We start from the raw sequence: 15,371 nt of genomic DNA, 5'->3' as shown, positions 1-15,371 counted from the left end.
CACAACAGACAGGATGTAACATATGCTCCTCAAACTAGAAGCATCACACTACAATTTTGTAGTCTGGAATGAGTCTTAAACTGTTCAAGTTTAAAGAGAATATGTTAATGTAAGCTTTGATCTAAAATCTGCTATGTTACACGTGTGCTTTAGTTTTTTCTATTTTTATTAACACGCTTAAGTTTTTTCCATTTCAAATTGAAGAAATTAAATGTAAAATCTAGCATGAGAACAATCTTCAGATTGAAAATTGAGTACTCAGTCGGGGGGCCAGATTTTTGAAGATAATTAGGTGCTTTTGAATGTCTACAAAGTGCCTTTTTGCATTTTTAGGCTCCTAAATGTCTTTAGAAATATGTTCTAAGGTTTCTACTGCAACTGTAACTTGGTTGTGTTGCACATAAGTAGTATTCTAGTGTCCTTGTTGAAAGTAAACCATAACGTACTCTTTGTTGTTTAGTGCACCTTTAAGGCTGAGATTAACTTAATCCTAATTATAAGGACACCTTGGGTTGATGCAATGAAGTGATGAAATAAACTGTATATCTAAACATTTGTCTTTTTGTAAATGATATGTGAGGGAATTGTGGCTTGTGGAGATATTAATGAGAACTATATATTGACTAAAGTCTGAGGTTATCCTATAATTTCAAATAGAAATGCATTTTGACAGTAGAACTGGGGTGATCTAAATCAGGGGTTCTCAACTTTTTTCTTTCCAAAGCCACCAAAACATGCTATAAAAACTCCACGGCCCACCTGTGCCACAGTAACTGATTTTCTGCATATAAAAGCCAGGGCCAGCGATAGGGGATAGCAGGAAGGGCAGTTGCCCAGAGTCCCATGCCAGAGGGAGCACCATGAAGTTAAGTTGCTCAGGCTTCTGCTTCAGGCACAGATGGCGGGGCTAAGGGCCCCAGGCTTCAGCCCCATGCAGTGGGACTTCAGCTTTCTGCCCTGGGCACCAGCAAGTCTAACACTGGTCCTGCTTGGCAGACCCCCTGAAACCTGCTTGTGGCCCCATTGGGGGCCCCAGACTCCTGGTTGAGAACCACTGATCTAGGTTAGCTTTGGAATTGCTGTGTGACTCATTAAATCTTGTAGGTAGTCATTTAATACTGCACAAATGCCCTAGCTTTTACTTTTCTTTTTATGGAATGTATTTGTGGGGATAACAGAGCTTGAACAGTTCTGGAAGTTTCTAGCTTTTATTTAAATTCAGTTCTCTGTAACAGTTCAGAATTTCAACTTCAAAATGTTTCCACGCCCCACCGTATTTACTGAAAAGAGCCCTGTGTAAATCAGAATCTTAAAAATAGTTGTCAGAAGCTATAGTTTTCCATCTATCTAAGCAGATAAAATACATTTGTATTAAAAACTAAAACATGCAGTATGTGAATTGAAACTAAATTATATTTGATTATCTTCTCTCATTCCCACCTTCCCCATTTTTATGTATAACAAGAACATCCAGGATTGTTCGACATTTTAAAGAATGTTTTGGAAGATAGATGTACCCTCATGCTTCAGGACATGAGCCACACTCTAACTATTGGGGGTGAGAGAGAAAGTCTGAGTGCAAGTTATCCCATAATTGCCTACTGCAAGGTTTACTACACATTCCTCTGAAGCAGCTGATACTGGTCACTGTTGGAGACAGGATACTAAATGAGTAAGACCACTAGTTTGGTCAGTGTAGTAATGCCTCTCACTCCAGACTTGAAGCTAAATACCGGAATATGGTACTTAAATACATGATTGGCTTCATTCGCAGATAGTTGAGTATACAACTTGTAGATAAGGCCTGTAAAGATGTGTGTAATTTAAATATTTTTATGGGGACTTGAGATTCTAATTACTTCTAAATTTTTCTTTTCCATACAGTTAACAAATATTTAAGCTCTGAAAATCCACTGTTCTTTGAACTACGTGCCAGATACCTTATTGCCTGCGAACGCATCCCAGAGGCAATGGCTCTTATCAAATCTTGCATAAATCATCCAGAAATCAGTAAAGATTTGTATTTCCATCAAGCTTTTTTCACCTGTCTTTATATGTCTCCAGTAGAAGATCAGCTATTCCAGGAGGTACTGTGTGTCAGTGTACATTTTTATGCCTCTAGTAATATACTCTTCTCCTGTATAGTCATCAAGAGAAACATATGAAACTTTTTATTCATACTGCAGCCAAATGTCCGAACAGCAGGTGACCTAATTGGTATCCACTTGAATTTATTTTGTGAGGGCTGAAGTCTGAACCTACAACTGCTAGTGACTTCACTGGTCGTTTACATATACCTACCTGAAGGCACAATTTTCCCCAGATATTCTCTAACAGATTCAGAGACATTTTGTAACGAAGTAGAATAGTTGTTTTAAACAATGTGGCTATACCAGAAGAGGTTAATTTTAGATTACTTTCAGTTTAATTCTTTCTGCCTTGTCAAATTTCTTAAACTTCTAAAAAAGTGGTTTCTTTCTGTTTATGCTGGTATGTGAAATGGCACTATATAGTTTCTCCTTTTAATAGGAGAAACTTGTAATATTGATAGTACATGTTACAACTGAGTGTGTTTTGTGTCTAATTTGTCAAAAATCAAGCTAAAACTTTCAGGTGGGCTTCCAGGGCAACACAATGCCTAGAAAGAATAGGTTTTATATGTACTAACCCCTAAATCCCATTGAAAACTTTACCCTAAATATCTGATGCCTAACAGATAAACTTGTCTTAGGTTTCAGAGGGGTAGCCGTGTTAGTCTGTATCAGCAGAAACAACAAGGAGTCCTTGTGGCACCTTAGAGACTAACAAATTTATTTGGGCATAAGACAACTTGTCTTAGATGATTATCTGCAGAAAAACACGAAACCTTTGCCAAAGAATCCCTGTCAGTAGCAATTCCTGGAGATATCAATGACTACTTTAGTATAGCAAGGTGTGATCAACTTCCCCCCCCTGCATTAGCAAACCTATCTAAACTGGTCTTATTTTAATTGCATAGCACTTATTGAGGACTGATTGCAAGAGTGGAATTGAGATCATCTGCAACACTGAAAAAGAAGGGAAGACTACCTTAGCCTTACAGCTGTGTGAATCGTTCCTGGTCCCACAGCTCCAAAATGGGGACATGTATTGTATCTGGTAAATACTTTCTTTCTGGTTAAGGAGCTTAGAAGATAAATGCTTATTGCCAAGATGGAAGTGAAGTGTGTAAACTTTAAGATGCAGCTAAACTTTAAAACTGTAGTTGTAACTGTTCTTTCTTTTCTAGTATGCATGTTGTGCATATCTAGCCTGTCTCTATATAGTTATACATGGGAGGTAGCTCTTGTAGTGGATGCATGCTACATTCATTATACTTGATGATAGCTTCAAAGTAGCAGCAGAAGGCTGAGTGTCTAAACTAGAGACTTGCACTGCTGTCAGTATCAGTAAATATAACCTACTTCTAAATTTTCTGGCACCACAAGTATTCTGCTATCCAGCTTTTTAAATAGCCGCACCAACATTATTGTAATTTACCTACAGCATCCCATGGATGTATGCTTTAATATCTAACGGGATCTGTAATCTGTTCTGAAAATCTGCTGTATTTGAGAATTTTGTTAACTCCAATCTAATTTATTCCCTTGGCGATTGTGTTACAAATCCAAAGAACCTGCAGAATCACACAGTTAAATGTACCCATTTAGATAAGAGTCACATAATTAAAAAAAATCTCCATGCCTTCAGAGGAAAAGATAGGGCTTGAGATTGTTTTGATAACATGTATTCTCTAGAATACATCAAAGCAAGTATTGCTCCAACTCTGAGGTCCGAAAGGTGTCTGAGCAGAGAATAATCTGTTTTACTTCTGAAATTTCTTCTTAAACCAGGTAAAATTTGACACATTTATTAAAGTACACTTAGTTTGTGTGTCTAACATGGTGGTGAAGCAAGAAGATTCAGTTAGTTTTGCTGAATCCTACTGATCTGCTTTGTGACTGATCAAAAGAGGGTTTAAAATCAGATTCAAATATGGATCCTCAGATCCCAATATTTTCCTGGCTTATCAAGGGAGATGAGAAAGACAAGAGAGGGTTTTGCCTTTTTAAAGAGGAGTTCACAGAGATTATGTGAAACTTTATTTTTTCTGGCTAAAGTTTGTATTATATCTCATATGTAAAAGTTACTACGTACAATGGAGCAAAAAAGTTGAATTAATTCTGAACCTGAAATTATTTTTTTGGCATTCATACAAAGATACAGATGCAGACTTTACCCACAATTCATGATTACAAATGAATAATTTGTCTACTATTTGGGTTTCAGACATGTTTTTCACTCTGTTTCCTTTACCTTAAGTTTTTTAACAGTTTCATACAATTGATCTTTGGCTTAGCCACTGTACTTAGTCAGTTGTAAAAACTATAACCAAAGATCTCCTCATCCTCATGTTTGCTTCTGCATTCAGGGTCAGAAATTCCAGTAAAGGTGCTTCATGCTTTATCATTTGTCTTCAGAATTGCAACACTTTACCATTTTTTGGTGCTTGGTGTCCTTAACCAGAAGCAGCAAAAGCTTCTGAATTTTCTAAAAGTACTGGGGCAAATAATTTTGTCCACACCTGGAATAATTACTGGGCTGTTTATAAAACTCTTAGCTATCTCAGCTGCGCACATTTCAAAATAACTCTTCAGACCTCAAAAAGTTAAGTCATCATGGGCAACATTTGTGAAGAGATCTGAGACTCACAGTGCCATTATTAGAGGGCTGGAGACCATAAAGATAAAGTACCCAAGTCTCAGCTTTTCTCTGAGGCTACTGGAATGCCTCAGCTAGTGTCATGCGTAGCAAGAAACCATCTTGCCCCCAGTCAGGATCCAGGGCCCTATGGATCTAGCAAAGAGGATTTGCCAGGACCAACAAGTATCTGCAAGGATGTTGGGCTGATGGCCACATATATTGTCAGTATCTGTGGCACACCTCCACCTGAAGCAAGCCTGGTCTATCCTGAGATCTCTTAATATGAGCCATTCACTCACATACCCTCACACAGAAGGATGGCCTCTGAGCCAGTCCATCTCTCGGCTGCCATCAGTCTAATCTGCAGTTAAGGATGAACAAAGTCTGCTGATCCAAATGTAGTTAATACAGATGCATCCTGCCTGAAATAAAAACACCCACGTATAGGTGTTTTACACAAAGCTGCACTTGGTCTCTCCAGGATCAACTGCACATAGATGTTGTGGAGGAGAGGGCAGTCCTTGACACACTAGAGGACTAAGGACCTTCAGAGCCCAAGAACATAAGACCGGCCATATTGGGTTTAGAGCAAAGGTCCATCTAGCCCAGTATCCTGTCTTCCGAGAGTGGCCAGTGCCGGGTGCCCCAGAGGGAATGAACAGTACAGGTAATCATGAAGTGATCCACCCCGTCCATTCCCAGCTTCTGGCAAACAGAGGCTAGGGACACCATTCCTGCCCATCCCAGCTAATAGCCATTGATAGACCTATTCTCCATAAATTTATCTAGTTCTTTTTTGAACCCTGCGACAGTTTGGCCTTCACAACATCCTCTGTCAAAGAGTTCCACAGGTTGACAGTGTGTTGTGTGAAAAAATACTTATTTTTGTTTTTTTAAACCTGCTGACTATTTATTTATTTCATTTGGCGGCCTCTAGTTCTTGTGTTATAAGTAGTAAACACTTTATTTACTTTCTCCACACCAGGGATGATTTTATAGCCCTCTCAGATCCCCTCCCCCCCCAATTGTCTTATTTTTCAAGCTGGAAAGTCCCAGTCTTATTAATCTCTCCTTATACTGCAGCTGTTCTATACCCCTAATAATTTTTGTTGCCCTTTTTCTAAACCTTTCAATTCCAATACATCTTTTTTGAGATGGGGCGACCACATCTGAATGCAGTATTCAAGATGCGAGCATACCAGGGGATTTATATAGAGGCAATATATTTTCTGTCTTATCTATCTCTTTCTTAATGATTCTCAACATTCTGTTCACTTTTTTGATTGCCATTGCACAGATGTTTTCACAGAACTATCCACAGTGACTCCAAGATCTTTCTTGAGTGTGGTAACAGCTGATGTAGACCCCATCATTTTATATGTATAGTTGGGATTATGCTTTCCAGTGTGCATTACTTTGCATTTATCAACATTGAATTTCATTTGCCATTTTGTTGCCCAGTCACCCAGTTCGGAGAGATCCTTTTGTAGCTCTTCACAGTCTGCCTGGCACTTAACTATCTTGAGTAGTTTTGTATCATCTGCAGATTTTGCCACCTCACTGTTGACCCCTTTTTCCAGATCACTTATGAATATGTTAAATAGGACTGGGCCCAGTACAGACCTCTGGGGGACACCACTATTTACCTCTCTCCATTCTGCAAACTGATCATTTATTCCTACCCTTTGTTTCTTTTAATCAGTTACCAGTCCATGAGAGAACCTTCCCTCTTATCCCATGACTGCTTACTTTGCTTAAGAGCCTTGGTGAGGGACCTCTTCAAAGGCTTTCTGAAAATCTAAATACACTATAGCCACTGGATCCCCCTTGTCTACATGCTTCTTGACCCCCCTCAAAGAATTCTAGTAGATTGGTGAGGCATAATTTCCCTTTACAAAAACCATGATGACTATTCCACAACGAATTATGTTCATCTATGTCTGACAATTTTGTTCTTTACTATAGTTTCAACCAGTTTGCTTGGTACTGAATTCAGGCTTACTGTCTGTAATCTCTGGGGTCTCCTCTGGAGCCCGTTTTAAAAATTGGTGTCACATTAGCTGTCCTCTGGTCATTTGGTACAGAAGCTGATTTAAATGATAGGTTACAGATGACAGTTAGTAGTCCTGAAATTTCATATATGAGTTCCTTCAGAACTCTTAAGTGAATACCATCTGGTCCTGGTGACTTATTACTGTTTAGTTTATCAATTTGTTCCAAAACCTCCTAATGACACATCAATCTGGGATAGTTCCTTAGATTTGTCACCTAAAAAGAATGTCTCAGGTTTGGGAATCTCCCTCACATCCTTAACTGTGAATACCGATGCAAAGAATTCATTTAGTTTCTCTGCAATGGCCTTATCCTTGAGTGCTCCTTTATCATCTATCGTCCAGTGGCCCCATTGGTTGTTTAGCAGGCTTCCTGCTTCTGATGTACTTACATTTTTTTTGGCTATTACTTTGAGTCTAGCTAGCTGTTCTTCAGATTCTTTTTTGGCCTTCCTAATTATATTTTTTTACATTTCATTTGCCAGAGTTTATGCTCCTTTCTATTTTCCTCATGAGGATTTAACTTCCACTTCTTAAAGGATGCCTTTTTACCTCTCACTGCTTCTTTTACTTTGTTGTTTAGCCAAGGTAGCACTTCTTTGGTTCTCTTGCTGTTTTTTAATTTGAGAACATAACATAAGAATGGCCATACTGGGTCAGACCAAAGGTCCATCCAGCCCAGTATGCTGTCTACCGACAGTGGCCAATGCCAGTTGCCCCAGAGGGAGTGAACCTAACAGGTAAAGATCAGTGATCTCTCTCTTGCCATCCATCTCCAACCTCTGACAAACGGAGGCTATGGACACCAGTCCTTACCCATACTGGCTAATAGCCATTAATGGACTTAACCTCCATGAATTTATCCACTTCTCTTTTAAACTCTGTTATAGTCCTAGCCTTCAACCTCCTTAGGCAAGGAGTTCCACAGGTTGTGCGCTCAGTAAAGAACTTCCTTTTATTTATTTTAAACCTGCTGCCCATTAATTTCATTTGGTGGCCCCTAGTTCTTATATTATGGGAACAAGTAAATAACTTTTCCTTATTCACTTTCTCCACACCACTCATGATTTTATATACCTCTATCATATCCTCCTCCTTAGTCTTCTCTTTTCCAAGTTGAAAAGTCCTAGCCTCTTTAATCTCTCCTCATATGGGACCCGTTCCAAACCCCTAATCATTTTAGTTGCCCTTTTTTGAACCTTTTCCACTGCCAGCATCTTTTTTGAGAAGAGGTGACCACATCTGTACGCAGTATTCAAGATGTGGGCGTACCATGGATTTGTATAATTAGTCTTATTCTCTATCCCTTTTTTAATAATTCCTAACATCCCGTTTACTTTTTTGACTGCCGCTGCACACTGTGTGGATGTCTTCAGAGAACTATCCACGATGACTCCAAGATCTTTCTCCTGATTAGTTGTAGCCAAATTAGCCCCCATCATATTGTATGTATAGTTGGGGTTTTTTCCAGTGTGCATTACTATACATTTAGCCACATTAAATTTCATTTGCCATTTGGTTGCCCAATCACTTCGTTTTGTGAGATCTTTTTGAAGTTCTTCACAGTCTGCTTTGGTCTTAACTATCTTGAGCAGTTTAGTATCATCTGCAGACTTTGCCACCTCACTGTTTACCCCTTTCTCCAGATCATTTATGAATAAGTTGAATAGGATTGGTCCTAGGACTGACCCTTGGGGAACACCACTAGTTACCCCTCTCCATTGTGAAAATTTACCATTTATTCCTACCCTTTGTGGGATTTAGGTATACATTTAAGTTGTCTCTATTATGGGGTCTTTAAAAAAGTTTCCATGCGGCTTGCAGGGATTTTACTTTTGATGCTGTACCTTTTTAATTTCTGTTTCACTAACCTCATTTTTCTGTACTCCCCCTTTTGGATATTAAATGCTACAGTGTTGGGCCGCTGTGATGTTCTCTTACTCCTCCTCCTCACCCCCCCCCCCCCGATGTTAAATTGAATTATATTATGTTCACTATTTGCAAGCAGTCTAGCTATATTCACCTCTTGGATCTGATCCTATACTGCACTTAGGACTAAATCAAGAATTGCCTCTCCTCTTGTGGGTTCTAGAAGCAGTCATTTAAGGTGTCAAGAAACTTTATCTGTGCATCCCTTCCTGAGGTGATATGTACCCAGTCAATATGGGGATAGGTGAAATCCCCCATTATTGTTGAGTTTATTTTAATAGCCTCTCTAATCTCCCTGAGCATTTCAGTCACTATCACCATCCTGGTCAGGTGTTTTTTAATATATCCCTACTGCTATATTCTTATTATTCAGGCATGGAATTACAATCCATAGAGATTGTATAGTATATGGGTTCATTTAAGATTTTTACTTCATTTGATTCTATGCTTTCTTCTACATACAGTGCCACTCCCCCACCAGCACAAACTGTTCTGTCCTTCTGCTATATTTTGTACCCTAGTATTACTGTGTCCCATTGATTATCCTCATTCCATCAAGTTTCTGTGTTGCCTGTTATATCAATATCGTTATTTAATACGAGGAACTCTAGTTTACCCATCTTGGTCCTCTGCACTTGTCTGCTTTCCCCCAGCCCTTAGTTTAAAAACAGCTCTACGACCATTTTAAGTATAGCAAGGTAGTCATGATTCAAACTGACAACGAGGATGTTGACCTAAGCAAACTTAGAACAGGATCACACTTTCCAGGTGTGTGATTTGATAGTTTCCAGACATTTGTCACGGTCACTTGCTTGGCATGAAAGAAATACAGTTGTTGATCTGTTTATCTGATCTGCTGTTGACCTTTGGCTCCTTGGTAGTTAGTTCAATATCTTTTGTGTAGGGTACACCAGAGGGATCAACTTACAATCATTCAGAACGGACATCTAGTGTTACCAATATCTATGTGCAGGGATGTTTCTTCCATTTACTGGAAATAGGTCACATTTGCCTTTCCTCTTAACATAGGTAGCAAAGGTTTTAGGTCTAGGTCAGGAGAGAGACAGCCTCAAAAAGCCTAAATGCTGTTTGCAGTGGCAAATACTGTTTTCAGCATTTGTTAAGGATGGTGATAACGGATCACGTCAGGCTGAATGTCTGGCTACATTGGTCAGAGAACCAGGGAAGCTCTGCACCATATCCTGTGTTCACACTTCTTGTCAGTCTGGCCCCCGAGAGGATAGAGGCTTAGAGTAAAACTTTCAAAAGCATCCAAGTGGCTTAAGAACCTACGTCCCATTTTCAAAAGTTACCGAGCCACTTAGTCTAGATCCTATTCACTTTCAGTTAGACATAAGTTCCTATGTGCCTAAATGGCTTGAAAATTGGACTTAGGGTTCTTGAGTCTTTTGGATGCTTTTGAAAATTTTACCCTTGGTGTTTATAAATAGCAGGAAAACTGACAATGAGTATTCTATTTGGTGGACATAGGAATTGGAGGCGAAAAGTTTCAAAATCCTGTGCTAAAAGGCCCATATGAATACTTTTATATGCCCCACGCTAGCTGCTCAGCTTTCTTCTCTTGGATGTTTAGGTTCTGAACATCATCTTCTCTTAATGTTTGTGAAGGGTTGAAATAGCTATTTGATTATGCAGAAGATAATCAGTTTCTCTGTGCTTTCACAAGCTTTACAAGTGAGTGGTTCATAGATTTTGTTTAATCCTTAAGGCAGGAGGTTTTTTTCCCCTCGTGAAATTTGTTGGAACAATATTTTTCTGCATAAAAATGGCTATCAGTTCAGGCTCTTTTTGGGGGGCTGGCTTCACGGTATAGGTAGTTCCAAATGCAAAGAGGCTAAAATTATTGGTCTTTTTTTTAGCTTCGTACTCTTACACAATGATAAGATATGCGATTACACTGAGGAAAGCTCATTTTTAATTTAGTCCACTACCTGTGAGCTCAGATTTTACTTGGAACTTAATGTTCCTGGGGGAAGTGACTTAAGTTCTGAATAAGTGAGATTCAAGATCTAGTATAGGAACCAACTTGCATTGTGTTTTTAAATGTATCGTGGAGCTGTCGAAACATCCCAAATTCTCAAGTGATGTCTGTGTTCTATCCATATTCAGTCAATCCTGGCAATGTTTTTTCCTCTGCTTAGTGAGGCTGTTCTTCAGAAGCTTGATGTCAAACAGTTTGCTAGACTTATATCTGGCACAGATTAAAAAGTCAGCCAAACCTTTTGGTTTTTTTATACTAATTCACTAGGTTCTGTGGGATTCACTAGAAAAAAATCCAAATGGCGTGATCGCATCTCATTGTTAGTTTGATAGGACTGCAACCTGGTCATGACAAGGCTCATTTCATAAAAGTTTGAGATTCAACCAATCTTGGCTCTTTTTTTAACCCATGAGATTTGGAAGGTAGTTCTATGTAATTCTTTAAATTATTAACTAAGGGTGTGTGACGGGGTCAGGACCCACTGCTGGTGCCTCCCGCTAGTTACTCCAGGAATTAGCTCTGTCCAGTCATGGAGCACCTTTTGCGTGTGGTGCCTTGCCCTTCATCGGCTCTGCTGCTTTGGGGACCTGTGTTGCTCCCTGCTCGGCGGCGTCCTCTTCAGGACACTGCCATCCGGCAGTGCCCACTGCTCCAGTCTCACCCCCTTCCGGGGGTTTGGTGGTGTTAGCAGTCTTCTGTCTACACCAGCTCTAGTGGCCAACTGCAGCCTCAAAGTCGAGCCCCTTTGTCGCAGGGGTCCGCCACAGCCTGTATCAGGCCACGCTCCTCCTCAGCCAGGTGTAGTACAAGGGGTAAGGGGGGGACCCATGTTCACCCACTACTCTAGGTCCCGACCCAGGGACCTTCTAGTGGCAGCCTGTCTGCCTGCTCTCCTTTCCCCTTGTCAGACTGTTGTCTCTGGGCTGCTTCCTCTTCGGTCCTGTGCACCTGCTCAGCCCTTTGTAGCAAGGCCTGCAGCCTGGGGTTTTCCTTGGCTGGAGCCCCCCAGCTCCTTCTGCCCTTCCCCAGCGCTGCTCTGTCCCAGGTGCTACCTTTCTGCTCAAGAGCCAGTTCTCCTCCCTTGCCAGTCAGGGAGAGACTGCCCTGCGCCCTAGCTGGGCAGCCTTTATATAGGACCTTGCTCGGTCCTGATTGGCTGCCCCTCCCCCGCCCTGATTGGCTCTCTCCGGGCCTTCACTGGTTGGCTGCTGGTTCGCACAGCCTCTCTGGCCTGGTTCAGCCCTTTTCTCGGGGTGTGGTTCTGCCCCACCACAGGGTGGTTGCTTAGGTTTGTTCTAGAGGTGTTCAAGAACCTCTTTCTGGGGTATAGGTGCCTTATACTTTATTTTTAGGCTTCTTTCTTTTGAAAGGTATCTTATATTGAATCCATCTCTCAGGAAGTCACAGTAGTGACTCCATAGTTAAAGTTGGAAGAAATTGTCTTTATTTCCTGTTGCCCATGTGCTCTACCAGTTTTCAGCTGTGAAGCATGTATCCCAGTGAAAACTCTGCCTACTATCCTGTTTTATTAGTTGGCCCCTGAAATCACTTGGCTTCCAGGTCCTGTGGATCTCCCCCTTAAGCTGGGGGGGACCCCTTAGCGGTGGGGAGGCTTCCGCCCTCCCACTTCCTGGATCTCAGTAGTATCCTGTAAATTGCAAATGTACCTGCTCATTAGAGGTTCACTGGGTTGTCCACCAAGATGGTACAGACCTCATTTCCTTCTTCACAAGATTCCACTCCCCCTGCACCCTGCTATGGGATGGATAACATCAAAGAGGTCAAGCTGCATGGAAAGGCAGGAGACTTTTTTTTTTCTATATTCATCCTGAATATGCAGGCCAGAGACTTCCCCTAGCATCCTCAACAGATGGCCTGATATTGCCATATACATGTTACAGGCTAAAAGGGCTAGTACAGAAGATAGGCTGGATGAGGTAATATTTTATTGGACCAACTTCTCTTGGTGAGAGAGACAAATTTTTGAATGCTTGTCTCTTTCACAACAGAAGTTGGTCCAATAAAAGATTCTATCTCACCCACTTTGTCTCTCTAATATCCGGTGACCGACATGGCTACAACAACATTGCATAGTACAGAAGATGTCACTTGTCAGAAAAGGACAGTACAATAGTGATATAGACTTGCACATGGAAAACATTGATATCTTCTAAATGGTAACCCATAGGCTTGCCCTAATAATGGAATGGATTAGAGTGTGTCCCTACCATCCTTTCATTTTGTCTCCCTCAGACATTTGTGCCCCTGAAAGTTTCCCCACCTTAAAGTGAATGTAATTTAATCCCAGAATATATTGATATATTGGCATGGCCATCCTGACTGTCATCTTCCCTATAATCTTGGGAAAGGAGGGGTAAATGCTATAAGTTTTTTGTTTTGTTGTCCAGTTCTCTATGATACTAAGCTGGATCCATTAATCTTCTGTTGCATATTGCAGTTGGTCCGTGATAGGGTATACCATAGATGCTTTAAAAATGACATTTTTCCATCATGTAACTTCATGCATATATTTGTGGTTTTAATTAGCTTTGCTCTTAACTGTCAAATATGATTATAGTTACAGAATTACTAGCATGCAAACAATATGTATAGTCAAGCTGCTTATAGAAACACATCTTGCTTAGGGCCAGCTCTATTTCAACCATAGCTTAACAAAGCTGTTTTGTTTTATATTTATAGGGACCTGATATTTATGTGGAGTAAACTGCTGCTTAAATCTAACCCTTCGAAACAAGTATTTGTTGATCAGTGCTACCAACTTTTAAGGATAGCTACGAATGTCAGAGTAATTTTCCCTTTCATGAAGGTCATTAAGGATGAAGTAAGTGGTGATATTTTTTCTTGTATTACCAATTTAACTTAGTCATTGCGACCTCATTTTTTTGTGTGCTGGTCCATTGCAGCAAAGGGGGAAAGAAGGGATAGCTAGACAATATTAATTTCAAATTAAGTCAAGACCCAAAAAACTAGCTAAAAGAACTTCTGGGTACTTCATATGACCCTGAGTTCCCTTGTCCATTGTTGTGGTTTTACAAATGCACTTTTTCCTATTATTTAAATTGTTTTTCTCTCCTATTTCTACAGGGTTAGGAGGAGCCCACATAAATAAAAGAGGAAATTGACACAACGTAATGTTGCCATTTCTAATAAATAAATGCACAAAGTAAACAAACTAGAAAAAGAAAAATTACTTGTTTTCTAATTTAATTACTGTTCTCATAATCTTAAGTGTTGTAACGATAGTAACATGCTTTCATGCAGAAATCAGATACCTTTAAGAGTTCCTTCCGCAACAGCCACTCTACAATAAGCTATAATAGAATACTACAACACAATAGGTGTCAATAGATCAATACAAGTAACTTATCTGTAGCACACGGAGGGGAGTTAAACTTCCAGTGATCTAAATGATCAAAGCATCTGTAGACTTACAAAAGAAAATGGGAATGAAAACATTGTAGGCTTATATTTCTCACCGAGAAGATGGGTTTGACTGATTTCTTTCGTATTCGATCAATTAGATCAAGATTAGTAGAAGATCATTTTGCAGTATTTTTGTTGGGTTTTCTTCATTGTGGCTGAGATTCAGTTGTCATTTTGATTAAATAGTATCTTCCATAGAATTGTTTACCGCTTGGATTAAATGTACCACCATTTATTGTTAATGGCTTTCACTGGGCCTCTCATATCTGTCCTGTGTCCGTTGGCATCCTAATTCCAGAAGAGCACATCTGCTAAAGCTTTTTGAAGTATTTTCCCAAGCAAGCTATATATATTTACCATTTGGAGGCGAATAGAGATTTTTGAATGGTCTCTAGGCAGGTGTTATCCGTTAAATCAGTAGTTGCCAAACTATCGTCCCATCCACTACAAGTGGCTCCTACAGCACTTGCTGGTGGTCTGCAAACACCTGGCTGGTTACATGGTGCTGTTTGCATTGTTTGTATTAAAAGGAGCTAAAAATACTCTAAATGCTTTCCTAATATTCCTTTGCAATGTAGGCAATTGCTGCAGTTGACAGAGGGATGTTACTTGTTTGCTGGTGGGAGAGCTGATGACCCAGGCAATCTCAAATGAGAGAAGGTGTGATCTATGAGGCAGCCTCTACTAAGACAAGTCCCACACTATATACATTTGAGACCCCGTTGAATTAAGAAACTGACATGATTAATTGTAGCCTTGTTATTGGCAATATATCTGCTGAAGAATTGGACTATTTAATGTGGTATTACTTACCTTTGGCTAAACAAGGTTCTACGCAGAAGACATGGTAAACTTAGTTGGTTCTCTGCCTTTTTGTCTGTAGTCAAGGTATAGATCTATTTCTTTTAACATGAATCTTGAGTTTGTATGATAGTGGCAGTGTCCTGAGGGATTATTAATCAAGCCTGGATCCTGGAAAAAAGAAAGTTCTACAAGCTCTATGCAAAAGAGCTAATAGAGTAAACCAAGATGCTAAAACCCATTGTATTTCAGACACTCATTTGATGGTATTTGGTACCAGGTTCAGCCTGTACTTGTCCTATATGCTTTCCCATGTCTCACAGAAGTTTGTAATAAAGTGCAGCATTGCTCATCCTAATGTGCCAAATAGCTCAAATTCCACATCTAGTGTCTGACTAACTTTACAGCTGACAGCAGATTTT

General features: G+C 40.0%; 1 protein-coding gene across 2 annotated transcripts in view; it reads left to right on the top strand.

The window, feature by feature from the left end:
* ZNF654 (zinc finger protein 654) overlaps nt 1-15,371 on the top strand; it is a 58,234-nt gene that overhangs the window by 37,626 nt on the left and 5,237 nt on the right. For both annotated transcript variants that reach the window (XM_077820717.1, XM_077820725.1), the window contains 3 exons: nt 1,885-2,087; nt 2,999-3,138; nt 13,405-13,546. In XM_077820717.1, coding sequence (XP_077676843.1) covers nt 1,885-2,087; nt 2,999-3,138; nt 13,405-13,546 — 485 coding nt within the window. The remainder of the gene's footprint in view (nt 1-1,884; nt 2,088-2,998; nt 3,139-13,404; nt 13,547-15,371) is intronic.

Source organism: Eretmochelys imbricata, chromosome 1 (genome assembly GCF_965152235.1).
Source record: "Eretmochelys imbricata isolate rEreImb1 chromosome 1, rEreImb1.hap1, whole genome shotgun sequence".
NCBI lineage: Eukaryota > Metazoa > Chordata > Testudines > Cheloniidae > Eretmochelys > Eretmochelys imbricata.
This window is presented reverse-complemented; position numbering and strand designations above follow the sequence as displayed.